Source organism: Anastrepha ludens, chromosome X (assembly GCF_028408465.1).
Source record: "Anastrepha ludens isolate Willacy chromosome X, idAnaLude1.1, whole genome shotgun sequence".
Classification (NCBI taxonomy): Eukaryota; Metazoa; Arthropoda; class Insecta; order Diptera; family Tephritidae; genus Anastrepha; species Anastrepha ludens.
In genome coordinates this window covers 28,786,435-28,806,349 of record NC_071503.1, presented here as the reverse complement: position 1 = coordinate 28,806,349, position 19,915 = coordinate 28,786,435, and the positions used below count along the sequence as shown (strand labels likewise).

Here is a 19,915-nt window from a genome sequence, read left to right as displayed (position 1 = left end):
AATCCGCTAGTGCTACGAAATGCGCGCTGCTTACTTCAAAGAATAGAGGGTCTCCGCTGAAGACTAAATTCGATGTGGTCCACTTGCATGGCCACAAAATCTCAACTTCAATATCTCTCCAGGACAAAAAGCACTCCAGAAAAAGAAGAATGCAATGGCATTATCCATAATCAACGCCACTAGAAATCCACTTCTCGAAGTAATTCAAAGGGTTTCATCTCACAAAAAAGTGCTTCAGATTTTCGCTTACGTATTAAAATGGTTAAGAAATATACGAGTTTCCTGAAATTTGTCGAAATAATACAACATTTTGAATTAGCGATGAAATTATTAAATTATCGAAAAATACCGTACTTCCCTCAAGCTTGCAGAAAATAACTCCATTTCTGCATCAACACTCGAACCTTTGCTATTACGTAAAAATTCGCACTTTGTGAAGGCATATATCCGGTTCCTACATTTTCCTAATAAGCGTTGGTAGCGCTACTGCAAGAAAAAGTATGGCTGGTAAATGTTCGAGAAGCCTGTAGTCGAACTGTAAGAGAATGCATTCACTATTTTCGTTATAATCCAAAATTGCAAGGTCAAATCATGTACCGTCTACCCGCCGATCGATTACGCGCCCAACGGCGCAATATGTGGGATAGATTATTGTGGGCCTATTCGCATAACCTTAAAAATTCGCCATCGCCCTCGCGTGAAAATGTATATTGCTATTTTCGTGTGTTTCGCTTCGAGGGCAGTTCACCTAGAACTTGTATCAGATTTAACTGCTGATAAATTTAATTTCGCTATAAAAAGGTTCATTGGGCGCCGAGGGATGCCAGCCAAAATATACTGCGACAACGTGACAAGCTTTGTCGGAGCAGATAAGCATTTCTGGGATAGAAGCAGGCTATTCTCCAATACGCCGCCGACAAAGGATTAACCTTCCCCTTCATACCTCCGAGGGCACCCCACTTCGGCAATCTGTGGAAAGCAGCAGTGAAGTCCACCAAATATGTCCTGATGCGTGCCGTAGGCAACACGCTGTTAACCGCCGAAGAAACCGCAACGCTTCTTGTCGAGATAGAGGCGGTATTGAACTCCTGACCCCTCGCACCACTCAGCAACAACCCCAACGACGGCGAGGTGCTAAGGCCGGCGCGGCTGCTAATCGCTTGCTCCTTACGAGCTTTGCCACCGGAGAAAGTATCCGTTAACCCCAGCCGCAGCTTATGAGATGGCAGTTTGTTCTCTCAAGCAACAATTTGGGCGCGCATGGTCGAAGAGTTATCTTCTGAATTTTCAGTAGCGCAACAAATAGGTGCACCCACAGCCCAACGTCCAGCCAGGCCAACTCGTCGTCGTCCACGAAGGCAAAGTGCCACCGCAGCAATGGGTCCTGGATCGAGTAACCTTTACCACTCCCGGAGCGCTCGGCAAAATTCGGGTGGAAGACCCTGCCACTAGATCTGCAAAAGTGGGGCGACCGATCACAAACTCGCTGTGCAGCCAGTGCAAAACAAAAATGTGAGGATTTTGGACTCCTTCAAAGTGGCCTGTGTCAAGCCAGATTCTGGCAAAAAGTGGAATAACATTAAACAATTTGAATTATATAAATATATTATATATATCTATATATTAATACGGAGAGCAAAATTTTGTCGTACCTTTTTTAGTATTTATAGTCAGAGAAAAAATTTGAAACATATACCAATGGATAGCATATGTGGAGACGGTTTGCACAATGTATTTAAATAGATACATAAGTGAATAGGTGCAGGTAAAATTAATCACACTGTTTTACCTGTATTAATAGAATAAACAAAATCAACTTGAAGAAATTGAAAAAGAACGTGCACAAACAAACATTGAAAAGGAATTATTGGAAGAGCGAAACAAATTACAAGCTGATCTAAATGAAAAGAAAAAAAAAATAGAGAAGACTGAATCAAAAATTGGTAATATAAAAATAGTTTAGGAGCTAAAATATTTTTATATACAATAATTTAAAAAAAAAGGTTGTCTGTAAAGTCGGTTTACTGACGATAGTTTAACGTGACAACGTCATAAGAAAATACTCATGGAAAGGTTGCATTTTTCAAAATAAAATTTTAATTTTATTTGTTTGATAGATATTTTGTATGGATATATAGAAGGAGGTTAATGGAGTCGCAGTGGAATTGATCAAGTTACATTTACACAAACGTGAAAAATTACGAAACATTTATCAAATTCATGAAAGATATATTCAATTTCGATTGTGCATCAGACGTTAAGAAGTCAACAACACTAAGAGGCACCATCAGCGATTTGACTTTTTCAAAACACATTGCACTCGAAACACTCCCTTTCATTTCCTACTTTTCCTATCATCGTCCTATTCTCAACAGACAAATGGTTCATTACCATGCACACAGGAAGAAGGCATAAATACAAATATGGATCGTTCCGCGCACTTGCTTGCAGTTCAAGCAAGGTAACGACGCATGAGCAAGCGTCCAGCCGTCTAAATCGAATTATAAGACGTTATCACGTCAATAATTTGTTGTTTAATAGGATTTCTTGATGTTTTGCGTGAAGCATATATTGATAAAATAAAAAAGTTGCCACAAGGACAAACAGTTAATGAAATTAGTATATTAATAAGTGAATTTGCATCATTTGAAAAATATTGAAAATTTTTGTATGATAGTAACCAGCAAAAAAGATCAAGAAGGGTATTTTGGGAATTAGCGATGACGCGGAACGCATAAATAAGTTGTAGAAAAGGTGCTGATCTCAAGGATATGAAAGGAGCTTATTTATGTGTATACGATCAAGGAATAAATATGGAAGTTGTTGTATTAATGCTAATGAATCATGATATAAAAGTTGATGAAACAACTGGAAACCTATATATTTTGAATCAGTACTATTATAAATTTGATTCAGAAATTATGAAGGTCATGGATTAATTAATGATTGTTTTTTATTATGCTTTTTCAAACAAAATTAATTTGTTACCGTAATACAAGAAATTAAATGTTTCCAATTCATGAATAAAAAAAAATTATGATATTTGAAATACACAAATACAGGATCGCTTAATACAGGTAAAATAGGATATTTTTCACATTTAATTTTAAAACATCTATTCTCATATATTATTATTTGTTATTATTTCTTTATTAGTTATATATAACTTTTACATTTATAATTCATTTTACATTATTATTTTACATGATATAAAATTCCAAATTCATTTAATTTATATTTAATTTTATAAAATCCACTACAAGTTTTCTAAAGTGAAGCAAATTATTTTCATTTTTTATTACATCTGGTAAAGTGTTGAATAATTTTAAGCCATTATACATTATTGAATTCTGAGTGCATCTCTTATTAAATCTTCCTAATCTGAAGTCATTTGCTCTTCTCAAATTATAGGGTTGAATATCTCTGACATAGACGAGCTCTTCTTGTAGGTACTCAGGAAACATACTGTGCTTTACATTGAACACAAAAACTAGGACTCTTAACGCCAAACGTTGCTTTACATTCAACCACATTAACATTTGTAACATAGAAGACGTTGATGTGTATATATTGCACTTGATTATTACACGCATTGCTTTATTTTGCAAAACTTGAAGTCTTTTTTTAATATCATTATTGCACATATAAAGAATAGTTGCACAGTAATCAAAATGTGGCAATATGATTGTGTTAAAAATCATTACTGCATTATCAAAACTCAGTCTTTTTCTAATTCTGCTCAAAAATCCCACCTTTTTACAAATTTTATTGCATATATAGCCAGCATGTTCATTGAAATTTAATTGTTTGTCGATTATGACTCCTAAGTATTTTATTGCGCTAACTTCACCTAAGCTTTCACAACCAATTTGTAATCGCATATTTTCATTCGAGTTGAGAATCATGAATTTAGTTTTATCGGTATTTAGCTTTAATTTATTCATGCACAGCCATATTTCTAGATTTTTCAAATCCTCTTGTACCTTGTTATGGATATCACTTAGATTTTTATCAGCTATGTATAGCAAGGTGTCATCAGCAAACAAAGCAATATTACACCACTTTAACACCGTATTTATTTCATTGATATATAGCAAAAAGAGATCCACTCCTAACGTTGAACCTTGAGGCACTCCAATATCTACATGTTCCTCTTAAGAAGTAAATTCCATAATTTTTGTTTGCTGCGATCTTCCACAAAGATAGGATTCAAACCATTTCTTTTCAACACCTCTGACTCCATAGCCTTCTAATTTCTGAATAAGGATACCGCGATCAATTGTCTCAAAAGCTCTTTTAAAATCAAGGAAGATTGCAAGTACTTTGTCTCCAACATCAATCCTCTTTTTCCATTCGTGAATTATCCAAATTAAGGCCGTCTCACAAGAATGACCCTTTCTAAAACCAGATTGCTGCCGAATTATAATATTATTGTCTTGTACGAATTTTGTGAGCTGCTTACTAACAACCTTTTCAATTACTTTTTCTAAAGTTGGCAACATATTTATTGGTCTATATTCTACAGCTGTTTTTGGATTTGACACTTTTGGAACTGGAATCACTATTGATTTTTTTAAAGTTTTCGGGAATGAACCTTCGGTCATCGACTTATTTACTACATGCAGAATTTCATTTCCAAGATTATCGATATTTTCCAATAATATTTTTGCACTAAGGCCAAGCAAGTCTTTTTTCCTGTTCATTCTTTTGGGGATATCTTTTAAATTTCTAAACGTTAGCAGTTCGAAACGAAAATTGTTTTCAACAGGACAAATGTTTGACAAATATGGTACATTTACAATAGATCTATTTAACTCCATTACACTATCGACGAAAAACTTATTTAAATAGTTCACTATAACACTCTGATCTTTTTCTATTACATCATTTATAACCAGACTATGTATTAGGGTGGTTCGAATTCCAACAAATTTTTCAAATCAAATTCTAATAGTGCGGAAAAGTTGCTATGGAGTAACACAAGTATTTTGGTAAAAAAAAAATTGAAATCGGTCAATATCTTCTGTTCGCGCAACTCATTTAAAGTTTTGAAAATTTTGTCGAAAAATGCATATTTCCTAATTTTTTTAGAATTATGTTTTAAATGTCGTTTTCCAAAGTTTTACTTATTATTATGTTTAAATTTAATTGTTTATAAGGATTAGTTTGTATTTAAACAGTTTATTCATGCATTCTATAAGGCTTTTCACGCTTAGCTTTCCCCAGGATCAACGACGAGGACGTGGTGAAAAATCTGATCCCACTTTTTTTTTTTTTTTTTTTTTATATTTTATAATTTTGTTTTGTTTTTTTTTAATATTTTATGTTTTTTTTTGTTTTTTTTTTATATTTTATAATTTTTTTTTTGTTTTTTTTAATATTTTATGTTTTTTTTGTTTTTTTATATTAAATATTTTTTTTTTGTTTTTTAAATTTTTTGTTTGCTACTATCATTAAAAAAATTTACGATCGTGAAGATTTGTACAGTGAACTCTCTTTATGCGTTAATTACAAACTGGGATTTGTGATCAAATTTAGGCAAACTAGAACGAGAAAATAAAGTTGACCGTATGTGACCATCCCTATTTTGATAACCACATACCTTGTTCGACGCTTCAGTGACAAGCTTAACAGTTCGCTCTACCGCTTGAGTGTGGCATGGAAAGCTTGACAAGTTCCATTGAGAGATAGATGGTTGGTTATCAATGGAAGATAACAGATCTGCATTTAAGACATTTCTTAGTACTGGAGGAGGTGATAGTATTGTAGAAGACCAGTCGATCATTTCATAGTAATTAGTGGCATTAAAGTTCAGTTTTGGCAAAATGAATGAGCGCACCGAATTCTTCGCAGTAGAAGTTGTCTCTCTGGCTTTTAAAATCCTTTGTACCCCAATCTTACGTACATTCCGATTTTCATCTGTGACCATAGATAAAAGCAAATTTTCAGGATGCGCGAAATAAGCATTGGGTTGTATCACAGGATCAACTACTCTCAGAAGATGTTCTGGTAAGTACCGAGAATTTTTAATCATAGTGAAGACATGTCTCGCACCATCTGCAATTGAATCGTTCAGTTTTATTTGAAACCACATAGGTAAATACACTTTCATTATAAATGTAACTATGTGAACTAAGTTTTCAGAAGGGTCTTCACTTGATATGTATAATCTCAACGTTCTGTTTCCTAGAGTGAGCCAACGCGCGTGGGAGAGTTTTCCTGGATCTCGCAGAGACAGATCAGATGAACAATTACCTAAATGAATAGCTTGCCCAATGTCGTAAAGATATTTTTGATCTTTACTCAAATTGTCTCTGCATGTGACTTGTACTAAATCACACTCAATTTTATTGAAATTAACAACAGGCAAGTGTTCAACGCCCTGAAGTTGTTTTCCGATTGTACCTGAAAATGAATTCGGTCCACTTGTTTTTCCATCAAAATGTTGAAATACGTGTCGCAAAGGTAATTCATTTGCATGAAGCAAGCATATATTCCACTGAATTGGTCTGTTCAAGTATAATTCAATACGCCTAATAATACCACCTCTCCAGCCTGTATTAGTTGCTGTGCCATCACAACCAACTAGGAGAAGTTCTCTAAAATCAAATTCCATTTCATTTAAGTGAGATATCATACTTTCAGTGATACCTTTGCTTGTATCAGAAATAGGCGTTACATGAGTTATATATTGAGAACCAGGTTCCATTATAATAGAGACATGTTCTTCCTTGCGTGTTTTGCGATAACGCTTGGAGCCTACTTCCTCCTGGTATAAGGTCTCATCTTTTCTCCCATCAAAATAAAGGGATGTAAGGGCTTCGGACATAGTTTTAGGTTCCTGTTGCAAGGCTTTTCTGATTTTAGATTTCTCCCTTCTGATTTTATTTTTATCTATAACAAAAGTCAAGTCTGTATCAGTAACGATTTGTAGGTCTTTCAGAACTGACGTCGCAATTGCAGCGGTTGCTCTTTCCGAAACACCAAATCGGTCACTAATTACTGCAGTTTCAGGAAGATTAATGCGCATTTGTGAGGTAGATGGCTTTTGAAGGTATGATGTTGATGGGCTGAGAGCGAATGTTGGATCTTTGACATGTTCTTGTACTTCAGGCGAACGATTCTCAACGAACTCTTCAATGTTGTCATCCAAATCATCTGAAAAACTTTTGGCATTGTCAACAGAAGAAGTTTAAGTACTAGAGGATGTCATTTTATGTTTCGTTTTTTCATTTCTTTCAGCTCGACGAGTAAGTTTTGCAGTTTCAAGTACATCTATAGAACCAATCTTTCCGACTCTGGCAGTTCTTTGATCGAAAAGAAATTTACGTTCTATGACAGGAATTTTACGATCTTTTTCACATCCACAGTCAATAGAAATAGGGTTTGGACAAATACATAATGACAAAGGTTTAGCGCAGTTACAGTCATTTGACATTTGCTTGAAGAAATGTCAAAAATTTTCTCTGCTTCGGTCTTGAATATTTCATGAGCTTTCTGAAACTTAGGATTTTCTTTATCTCTTTTGTAAGACTTTCTTTTTTTCCAATATTTTGCATGATATGCTGTGATCATTTGTTCAACCCTGGTTTGAGAAACTGTAGGGATAGATGCTGTCATATAAAGCATCTTAATTTTCTGAGCTACCACATTCGCTATTTCTGAAAAAGCAATTTTCTGTGAAGGTAATTCTGTTGATGATGACATTACGTATCTTCAAAACAACAAAGAATAACGTCAGCATAAGAGGGCAGATTTCTTAAAGAAAAATCCTTAGGAGCGCCAAATATTGGACAAACATGATCTTTCCGAGAAATATGAAACCGGGGTTTTTTTGTTTTTTCACTCATTTTAAGCAAAAGTAAATATACTACAACTACTGAATAACAATTAAAGAAAGTGATATAGCTTGGTAATAATTCGTAAAAAGTGCCAGTAAAAGTCAATATTATTTGACTTTTGAATATCGCGTACAAGAGTCACAGTCTCACTCTTTCACCTCCACTGGATCTTAAAAAATAATTGTCTCAAACAACATAAAGTTAATTATGTATTATGAAAAAACTAACAATCTGACAGCATAAGTAACAAAATATTAATAAAAAATAACAATTAAATCTTACTTTCAAAAAGTTCAGAAAATGCACTATTTTCGACAAAATTTTCAAAACTTTAAGTGAGTTGCGCGAACAGAAGATATTAACCGATTTGAATTTTTTTTTTACCAAAATACTTGTGTTACTCCATAGCAACTTTTCCGCACTATTAGAATTTGATTTGAAAAATTTGTTGGAATTCGAACCACCCTACTATGTATGTCATTGCGATTGTCCCCTAAAACTAGACTTTTTATTGCACGCCACAGTCCCTTTTGATCACCACCATTCGAGGCTATTTTATATTGCACATATTTATTTTTCGTACTATTAATTTGGTGCTTATACTTATTTCTAATTGATTTATACTTATTCCAGTCTTCAATATTATTTGTTATCACAGCTTTGTTAAAAGAATTAACTTTTTTTAATTTCAAATTTTTCAATTCCAGGTTATACCATGGAGCATAGTTTGTAAAATTTTTTACTGTTTTGCTTTCAGTCATAGCATCAAATATTTTCTTTATTTTTCTTTCAAAAAATTCTGTATAAATATCAATACTAGTGCCGTAATCAATATAATCACTTATATTCCATAAACGTTCAAAAATATCTTTTTTATAGTGACAGTATTTAATAATCTTTGTTTCATTTTGCCTTTCTTTGTAATTGTTGACTAGAATACTAATAGTTTCGTGATCAGATATCTTATTATCTTTATCTATTTTCACTTTGACAAAATCACAATTTGTAATCACATAATCTATTAGCGTCTGGGTAGTATCTGTGATTCTTGTTGGCTCACACACTACTTGTTTAAAGAACCTATCGTTTAATAAGTTGTTAATTTTGGTTCTATTTGATGATTCCTTTAAATAGTCAATATTCATATCACCAGCAAATATAACATTGTCCGTTGAGTCAATCATGGTGTCAATCCAATTTTCAAGTTTATTAATAAATAGACAAACAGAGCAACTTGGTGACCTATATACTACTACAAACACCACTGAAGCATTATTAAACCATACTTTTACAGCAACCAACCACATAACATAATCTACATAAAAAGCATCTATTTCTTCAAATTGTATTGCACTTTTAATATAAATTATTGCATATCCAGTATGTCTTGAATTAGATTGACATTGCACAATATTATAGTCTTTTAAATAGAATTCAGAGCTTTCAATACTCTTTGTTATATGTGTCTCCGATAGTAGGAGCATATGAACATCATTGTTAGTTACTAATTCTTCGATTTCCACAAAATTATTTAGTAGTCCTTGTATATTCAAGTATTTGCACCGGATGAAGGGGGCTGGTTGCTAATATAATTTCTCTTTTTCAATATTGATCTTTCTTTTAAAGAGTTCACAACTATGGTCAAAAGCGTTATGATTTTCACTTAAATTTAAACCGTATTTTTGGTTGGCCGAGGAACAGTTGATGCATTTCGGTACATCATTCAATTTCGAACACCCGCTGGATTTATGCTCCTCACCACAATGCGAGCATGCTTGAGTACGCTTACATTCCGTAGACTTATGGTTGAAGCCCAAGCAATTGTAGCATCTTCTTACAAATAATGATTCTAGTACTCTATATTTTCCCCAATCAACTCTTAATGTTCCCAATTCCAATATTTTTTTATATGCGTTTACTTGCACTTCAAAAATTGCATTGTATTTCACTATCTTATTTTTATCTTTAGTTTCGTATATCACCTTAAAAGAAATTTCCTCATTTTCTAAAAAGCTATTCTTATCTTTTATTTTTTGCATTAAGCTTTCGCCACTGAGTTTTTTTGGTAGACCAAAAATTTTGAGTCTAAAATTTCTCTCTTTGGGAAGTTGATTTCACTCATTTCTCTTTCTATATTGGTTTTTAATTTCGACACCGATGCATTATCTTCACAAGCTACCACAACACAACCGTTTCTCTGCATTTTCATTTTCGAAACTTGTATCCCTTCCGGGTTGATCTTTTCTATCATTTCATTCTTAGTTATTAAAGCATCCTGCCCGTTTTTTGGTTTTAAGATTATTTTCGGTTCTGTCTTTTTAATTTCTTTTAATTTTTCTGCATAAGTTGGCATACGCTCTTTTATCAAATTATGCACACATCTATTTTGTTCTTTTTTTGTGCCTATCTGCTCTAACACTTCTTTAATTTCATGAATTGTTGCACTTTGGACTTTTAATTCCATATCCATTCCTTTCACACTTTCTCTAACTGTCTTTATATTTTCATTTAACGACTTGAGTGCATTTTTACATTCTCCACATAACACACACACAAGCTCGTTAGTCTCAATAGATTTGAGTAGATAATCCGCACCAATACATTTTGGATGATACAAACTCCCGCAAGATCCACTGCAAGCAACTGTACCACCAACTCTAACAGATTTATTGCACTTTTTGCAATCAAAATTCATTTTAAATACTTTTAATTTATTTTTTTTTTACGACAGCGTCTATTGTTATTTGTATATCGTTTACACTCGAGCTTGAGCAGTTGCTTATAAAAAGTTTCAACATAAGCTATCCAGTCAACATAAGCTATCCATTTACAATATATAAGTTTCATCTTTTCTCTATGACTATAAATACTAAAACAAGATATGACTAAATTTTGCTCTCCGTATTTATATAACGTCGAAATTTCGACGTACGGGCGATCCTATATTAGTATACATAAATATATACATTACTGTTTCTGACTGTCCTTCTTCTTCTTAATTGATAACCGCTTTTGGCCGAGTTTAACTAAGCGCGCCATTCGTTTCTTTCTCGTACTTACCGGCGCCAGTTGGACACACCTAGTTAAGCTCCTTTGCAAGTGTTTCGAAGGAAATTCTCGTGTTTTGATCCAATTTTGGGATCATCAAGCATTCTACACGTCCAGTAATTTTAGTTTTAGATACACCTGCACCCTTTTGCTCGAATCGACCCTCTTCTTCCTCTCGATTTATAATATTGTATTATGAACTGTCTGGCGTGTTACCGATAACATTTCAGACAATTCCTGAACACTTTTACCCAAGTCGTAATTATAATATAACTAGCGGCCCGGTACGTGCTTCGCTACGTATAAAGTGAAATATTAAATCAAACTCATTTATGAAAAAAAATATATTTAATTATTTGCTAGCTATTTTAAAACTTAATCCAAAACATTTGGATAAACAACATTTTTTGTTTTTCCATTTGGAACATGAATAAACAAACGGCTGGGGGTACCGACTCTGGAACAGGCAACATAAAGTTGGCCATGTGAAAAACATGATTCCTCCAAATTCACACCACAAACGTTAAGTGTTTGCCCTTGAGCTTTGTTGATGGACATCGCAAATGATAAACGCACAGGATATTGTAATCGTTTGAATTCAAATGGCATATCAGTTGGAATCATAGAAATACGCGGTATTAAACAAACTTCTCCTTTTGATTTACCAATCAAATTTGGCAATAAATTTTTCACTGCCAATCTGGTGCCATTACACAGTTTTGGTGGATTAATATAATATTTCGCAATAATATAATCAAAGAACCCACTTTCAGATTCAAGCAATGCGGTGGCATACCAGCCGGTTCTAATGAATTCAAAAATTCAGTTGGATAATTCATTGCCTCATCTTGATCCATAGCACTGTCAATTGATTTATATGTCGTGACTACACCTGGGAGTTTTGCTTGAATTTGAAAATTAATGGCATTGATATGAATGTTCTTCGGTGCTAAAATGGCGCGTTCTCTCAACCAATCATGATTTCTGTAATTCTGAAGAATATTTGGAAAAACACATTCAATCAATTCATCAATCGATTTCGTAATTGTACAAAAATTGTTCGGTACAGTGATCAATCCGTCGGTTCTGTCGATTTGTATTTTGCCATCACCAATTTGTAACAATTGTTTTGAAAACTTATGGACAGCTGGATCATTTTGTAGGTGAATAAGCATATTAATGTTCAGTGTCAATTTTTGTACATATCTCCAAAGAACTGATGACTTCAAACAGGCATTTATTTCATCAGCAGGAGTTGACCGAGGAATGACAAGCAATGTTTGTCGAAAATCCCCTGACAGTAATATCAAAGCACCACCAAAAAGCTGTTGGTTACCACGTAAATCTTGCATTGTTCGATTAAATGCTTCTAGTAGTTTTTTATTCGCCATTGTATACTCATCCCATAAAATAATTGACGTTAGTCGCAGAGCTTTTGCATTCAATGGGAATTTTAATGCAGAGTGTGTTGTCCGACCACCTTCTAATAATGTAGCAGCAATTCCCGAAGATGCAAGTGCCAATGCAATTTTCTGTTCCGATCGAATAGTGGCTAAAATCAGTGATATAACGAACGTTTTGCCTGTACCACCAGGTGCATCCAAGAAATATAACCCACCTGCATTATTGGAAACGGCTTGATTGATTGTGTCATATACATGTTTTTGCTGAATATTCATTTTGGTTATATTTGATTGTACAAATAAACGCAAATCATTAGAATTGAATTCCTGCTTACGTTGCGATTCACGATCAAACAGATCATGCATTTCACGATTTGGTGCGGTCATAACCCAATTGTACTAATGTTTTATTTGCAATCCGTACACACATATCTTCAGTTATTATCAATGCTTCGTTGTACATTTCCAAAGTTATCAACAAATCAGGATTTCTTGCATGATGAAGCATACGAATTAAAATATCTTCTGCAATATTATGTTTATATTTGTTCCATAATTCAAACGGATTTGATGGCATACATGTTGATAATATAACGGCAGACAGCATTCGTATTTGTTGAGGATGAGCCGAAATAGATGCATCATGAAGTGTTGAATACCAATGAGCATCATCCTCCAACAAATGCAAAAGTTGGCATGCTTCACGGTATGTTTCACACAAATGACCGTTGACTGTTCTCAATTCTTGAAATGATTTTGGGCCATTCACGTTAACTAATAACAATCTCAAATAAAAACACTCAACATTGTTTGGATGTACTGTATATATTCTGCCGATTGTATCTGTTTGGAAAATGCCAGGATGCCCATGAACTGCTGTTCCTTGTTTACGTCTTTGAAATTTTTTCGAAGACACATTCCATGTGTAATACTGAGGCACTTCAGAATATAACAAAGTTATCGCAAATGTATCAGTTTCGCATAATTTGAAAAAAGCTGTTAACTTAGTTGCTGGTGGTTGCGCTGCTCTTTCCAATAAATTTGCTACATTAAAATAAACACGTTGGCCATTCTCAAGATGTACAGCCAAGTGCACAACAGCAGGATGTCTTTCGTGCATTGGAAACGACATAATCCTCCAGACAGCTTCATTGCTACTAATATAGCGACCCATTTGATACTGAGTAATTTCATCATTTCTATTATCACCAGCAACACCGAAAATAGCCATATCGCTCCCTTTATTTACATACTTGCAAATATATTTAATGGATTTAACAGAATTACAATATGCCACATTTATATGAGCGTTGAATATTTTCGATAATAATGGACAATACGGAACCACCCAACGATTATCAACTTCCTGGTTATGCATTCTAATGGTTGCCGTTTTGCCATTATCATTAGGTGATCTACGTCGATACAACGGATATCCGTCATTGCCCGTTATTGTGTCTGAAGTAAATTGCCTTGGGTATCGTATCGAACACTTTTCATCAATCATACATGGTGAATTCACATTTAGTTCACCGCACGGTCCATGTATCATGTTTTTAACGACAACTTGAAATAACTCAGGATCAGAAGTGTGATTAGGAGTTTCAGCTGATATAAGGTTATCGATTTGATCCGGAGTTATTTTATGTACCAGCCAAATTAGTATATGTGCGTGCGACAATCCCCTTTTCTGCCATTCGATGGAGTACATATGGCAACGCACCTCCCCAAATACATATAACTTCACAACTAAATCCATAAGTGCTTTACATTTTTGCCGAAAAACAAGCGCAGTAATGTCATGACGATCGGTTGTCGACTGTCCTGCAAATAAATTGTTTTTGATGTCATCCCACTGCGGATTACATGTAAATGTAATGAACAGATCCGGTCGACCGTATTTTCGTACATAACACATTGCGTCTTGTGCATATTCGTTCATATTCCGTGGGCTACCAATATACGAAGATGGCAATATAGTTAAACGTCCGATGTCATTAATATTAGTATCATTCGCTATCGCATCTTGCAAATGAATATATTGTTCAGATCTTAATTTTGCTTGGTTGAACCGAATAAAATTAAGACGTTCTGTTTCTATTTTGGCATACATATCAACGATGTACTGTTGATATAGTTTACGACATAATTAATATAACATATCATTTTGTTCTTGTGGACGAACAACCAATCGATAAGAATAAAAATTCATGGCACTAACTTTTTTCTGTACATGTAGACCTGAAAATAAGTGGGAAATGTGACTTAAGAAATTTCTACAAATGATGAAATGTCAACACACTGAAAATATTATTTACCTGTTCGTGGATCAATCATTGGTATATTGATATGGTAGCCATCGTCACCTTTTCAATGCAATATTGGGTATTGTAATGCGTCGTAACTACGATGAAGTTCCGAAACACGTTGCAATTGCTCATTTCTACGATGAAGTATAATATCACGCGATTGAAACTGATCACCACGAATTACAATTGCAACCTCATCAATTGTCAGTGCATTGAATTGCCTTTCATGCTCTCCAAAAGGTGTTCTATCAGCCCTTATTACGATTTTGTGATTATCAGATGGCATACGATCGAGAGCAATTTTGCTGATGGAAAAACCTTTGTATTGTAGCTCACAAATAATTTCTCGTCTTGTATTCAAAGCAATTGCACAACGTTGATCCAATTCACGATTTTCATCACCAATAAAATAAATTTGCAAAAATTGATAATCAGCGTCGGGGTATGGCAATAACGAACCAGCTTGATTATAAATTTGGCCCTGAATCTGCAATATGTATGCAATTTTAGGTATATGTTGCATAAGAATTTTTAAAACTATAGAATACTTTTATGATTCAAATTGATTGGGACAATCCAGTTTAAGTATTTACCTTTAACGTCGGCATAAAATTATCTCTAATAATGTTAGTGGCACCAAAAGAAGTCATTTGAAATGCCGAATTGTATTGTTGAATATGACTCAAAAAGTGCTTCGAATTTTCAGAAGTCCCAAAAATTAATGAAGACAATGGTTCGGGTGGAGTTTCTAATGGTGGCAATATCGCTTTGCCATTAGCACAACACATGCCGGGCGTTTCACCTGAAAATTTAGCCGCATCACAATGTGGACATATTGCGTCCATTATTCCAATATATCCGAACATACTGTAATTAATCTGACTGTTGTAATTAAAAGCAGCACGCATAATTTCAGGTACAACAGATATATTTCGTGCATTACGTTCACGCAGCGATGCATTAGCTTGTGCTCGTTCATCTGGAGTCTGTGATCGCCTTTGTAATGCCGTAGCATTTGCATGACGCGTTCGTCGACCTATATTTCCTCGTGTGGGTCGTGGCATTTTTCTTTCAATTAAAAAAGAATAAATTAAATTTAAAAAAATGCCAACATTAATAGTGGTACACCATATGTTTTTTCAAATAAGGAAACACATTCATTCGGGTAATTCACTTCAACAGTTCAAAACTTACCGTTTTTTGCTCGGAAATTCGCTTTGCGCTATATTTCTTCTTTTCACAAATTCACACAAACTTCAATAATTATTAAAAAAAAACACTATCATAACTAATAATTTTGCACCGCGGTAATTTCGGACACTACTGAACGTATGGGGCCAAAGAAAACGCTCCAGCGATGTTTACACTCCAATGTCATATATTCTCCTAATTTGAATTTTCTTAATGCTAAGAGTCAAAGCTCTATATACCTATCTATACAAAATATTCATGTATTTCTCTATGCAAAATAAATGCACCGTAATATAGTTCGATGTCTTTTCAAAGCCTACTTTGTTTGTCGATCTGCCTGCTACACACAATTGAGGGGTTGATATAAATATAATGGAAGTAAGTTGTAGGTGGGAATAATAAGTATGCTAGTTAAGACGAAAGTTCATAACTTTTGAGAGCGAAAGAGCGTAGCTAAGTAGGTAACAAATCGTTTAGTAAATGATTAAACTATTATTGATGTATGTATGTTAATATGAAAACGTATAATCCGCTGGCTAAGTGGGATGAATCTGACCAAACAAATGGGGTTTTGCTGTGTTTTTAAAAATAATTTCGCAATACATTGAGCGCTTTTCAGCTTTTCAAGTAGGTACGAGTTAAATAAAAAAAATATGTAACATATGTGTGGTGAAATTTTTGAAACGTTTACCATGAAGGGAATAAGTAATGAGGTGTTTGTTTTGATTTGTTTTTAACATCCTGATTAATATTTTTGTCTACGTGCACATATCTCTTCACACAAAATTTAAGCACGAACAAAATGTGCCATTCTCAAATAAAAATACTTTGTGCTTATTCTTACATCGAATTGAGTGGAAGTAGAACGGTAAGTACAATAAAAAGTTGTTTGATACATTCCAACGGCCGATTCTCTGTTTCTGATTTTGCAATTGAGAACTCGTCTTCAGGTTAAAAGATTATATTGTTATGTGATTGAATATACCATTATAACTGGTTGTGGTACATAAGAATGCAATCTCTTAACCTGAAGGCGAGTTCCTAATTGGTCTATATCTGGAGTCCTTGGTTACCCAGCGAAAAGAAAAGTCCTCTTTTCATAAGCATTTATCAACAACTTACAATGGATACTCATGTGGTTCAAACACATCCTAGGGTTATCCAGGTCCACGTTTTGGTCTATATCTCGAGACCCTAGCTAAAATACTCTATACTATAGCAATCATCAACAGCTCCCATTTGCTACCCATATTGTACAAACACATCCTTAAGTTATCGGGGTCCACATTTTGGCCGATATCTCGAGACCCTAGTCACGGAGCGGCATCAAAAATACTCTATACTATAGCAATCATCAGCAGCTTCCATTTGCTACCCATATTGTACAAACACACGTATTGTAGCGGCATCAAAAATACTCTATACTATAGCAATCATGAGCAGCTTCCATTTGCTACCCATATTGTACAAACACACGTATTGTAGGGTCCACGTTTTGGCCTATATCTCGAGACCCTAGTCACGGAACGGTATGAAAAATACTCTTTACTATAGAAATCATCAACAGCTTCCATTTGCTACCCATATTGTACAAACACATCCTAGGGTTACCCGGGTCCACGTTTTGGCCTATTTCTCGATACCCTGGTATCCGATTCTTAAAATTTCAAAACACAAACCATCTACTGAATAGTCCAAACAAAGCCTAAAAATTTTGTTTGGATAGGTGAGCCCGTTCTTGAGTTATAAAGTCACAACGAAAAATGGCATTCATTTTTATATACATATATATAGCGTTTTTCAATAGGTGCGCTTCAACTTTTTTCCGATAGGGAGGGCGAACGACGCAATATTTTTTATTTTTCGCTTGTCATTTGTAAACTTCATTAGTATACATTTCATCGTGGAACGCTACACACTTGAGCAACGATTGCAAATCGTGCAAATTTTTTATGAAAATAATCGTGCAAATTTTTTATGAAAATTTATAAATTTTCCAAAAAATCATCTTCAGTGATGAAGCTCACTTTTGGCTCAATGGCTTTGTCAACAAGCAAAATATGCGTTACACGTGATTCATGAGGCACCGTTGCATCCCCAAAAAATCACTGTTTGGTGCGGTTTACATGCCGGCGGCGTAATTGGCCCATATTTTTTCGTTGACGAGAACGATCGCCACGTTACAGTGAATGGAAATCGATACCGCGACATGATAAACGATTATTTTTGGCCGCAATTGAATGGTATGGACTTAGACGACATGTGGTTTCAACAGGACGGGGCCACAAGCCACACAGCACACGCTACAATTGATTTGTTGAAGAGTAAGTTCGATGAGAGCATTATTTCCAGAAGTGGACCGGTCGAATGGCCGCCGCGCTCGTGTGATTTGACGCCTCTAGACTATTTTCTTTGGGGTTATGTGAAGTCATTGGTCTACAGTAACAAGCCGGCGACGATTTGTGCGCTCAGAGCCAATATTGAACGCGAAATTGCTGGAATTTCGGCCGATTTATGCAAAAGAGTGGTCGAAAATTGGGTTCAACGATTGGTCTTCGTAAAACGTGCACGCGGTGGTCATGCAAAAGAAATCGAATTTCATACTTAAATGTATATGTTCAAACTCGATAATAAAAAAAAAATTAGTTAAAAAAGTCAAACCGTTTGTGTTTTATTAAAAAAAAAAGTTGAAGCGCTCTTACTGAAAAACGCTCTAGATAATTGCGTAATATCAAAGGATAATCTTTTGCCTGGCATTTCAATATCAAGATGCACGCCACAAATAGGTGAAAAATTTGAAAGTGCTGGAGGAGCTGTCCCGCTTATGTTCGAATAAAGCAAAAATGTTTCACTGAATTGTAAAACGGGAGCATCAAAGTGATAATTGCATAGCAGAGATAACGGTAAATCGGAGTTAATCGCTCAACACTTTCTATAGACACTGGAAAAAACAATATGTTAAAACAGTTTATTGACAATGCCAAAATAGTGTGTTATTTGTTTTTGTTATCTACTTTAATTGTTATTTTCCAAAAGAACTTGAAGTTTTTTTTATTAATTCTCTTTAATGCTGTGAATAAATATGAGGCAGTATAAAAAAGAAGTCAAAGATAATTGAAGAATGCTATTGTTTGCTAATGAAGTCGAAACGTTATAGATGCTTTCAATTTCAATTCAACCGGGCTATTTGGGTCATGCTCTTCGATTTCGATGTAACTCAAATATGTTGCTCTCTGGTCAAAATAATGAGACACGTATTTTTTTTTGTTCGCCCGAAAATTTTTTTTTTTTCAAGATTTATCGGCAATTTTATTTTCCGGCTCAAAATCGATTTTTTTTTTAAATTATATAAGAACATTGTTTTTTTAAATGCTCATAACTTAGTCAAAAATGAACCGATTTTAATAATTTTGGGTTCAAAATGATCGTCATTACTTACACGAGCGATTTCATGTAGCAACAATTGGAAAAACATAGTTGAAAATTTTTTATTTTGGAAAAACAAAAAAGATTCGAAATTTTTTCGATATTCAATATTTCAAAAAGTGTATTTGTTTTTTTTTTAATATAACTTTTTCCAAATCAAGAGAATACCTCAAACTTCAATGGAGCTGAATGCCCAGTAGCTAAAATGAGTTGTTTTTGAGTAATGAATTTTTGAGTAAAAAATCTGTTTCGCACTTTTTGTTTTTTTGGAAAATAAAAAATCTTCAACTACTTTTTTGCTCTTGTTTCTACATGAAATCGCTCATGCAAGTAATGACGATCATTTTGAACCTAGAATGATAAAAATGGGTTCAGTTTTGACTAAGTTATGAGCATTTAAAAAAAAAATTTCTTATATATTATAATTAAAAAAAATCGATTTTGAGCCGAAAAACAAAATTGCCGATAAATCTTGAAAAAAAATTTTTTCAGGCGAACAAAAAAATATGTGTCTCATTATTTTGACCACAGAGCAACATATTTGAGTTGCATCGAAATCGAAGAACATGTCGCGAATAGCCCTTTTGAATTGAAATGGAAAGAATCTATATAAGAAAGTTTTTTTTATATAATACGTATATCAATATTATGTAATATAGCTATATTATATATAATAGTTACGATAAATGCCGCTAGG

General features: G+C 34.2%; 2 protein-coding genes across 2 annotated transcripts; both read right to left on the bottom strand.

Moving 5' to 3' along the window:
- Positions 1-5,419: 5,419 nt before the first annotated feature.
- Positions 5,420-8,057, bottom strand: LOC128869586 (uncharacterized). Its single transcript, XM_054112151.1, has 2 exons — positions 5,603-8,057; positions 5,420-5,543 (listed from the first exon to the last, which is right to left on the bottom strand). Exons 1-2 carry the CDS (start codon positions 7,028-7,030, stop codon positions 5,535-5,537), a joined length of 1,437 nt encoding a protein of 478 aa, XP_053968126.1. The 5' UTR covers positions 7,031-8,057; the 3' UTR covers positions 5,420-5,534.
- Positions 8,058-11,578: 3,521 nt separating this feature from the next.
- On the bottom strand, positions 11,579-12,679 carry LOC128869859 (ATP-dependent DNA helicase pif1-like). Its single transcript, XM_054112462.1, has one exon. The coding sequence runs from the start codon at positions 12,677-12,679 to the stop codon at positions 11,579-11,581; it is 1,101 nt and encodes a 366-aa protein (XP_053968437.1).
- Between the last annotated feature and the right edge of the window lie 7,236 nt (positions 12,680-19,915).

What these genes read in the sequence shown, in the direction of transcription:
- LOC128869586 (XM_054112151.1), bottom strand. Translation starts at nt 7,030, where the DNA reads ATGCGCATTAATCTTCCTGAAACTGCAGTAATTAGTGACCGATTTGGT.
- LOC128869859 (XM_054112462.1), bottom strand. Translation starts at nt 12,679, where the DNA reads ATGACCGCACCAAATCGTGAAATGCATGATCTGTTTGATCGTGAATCG.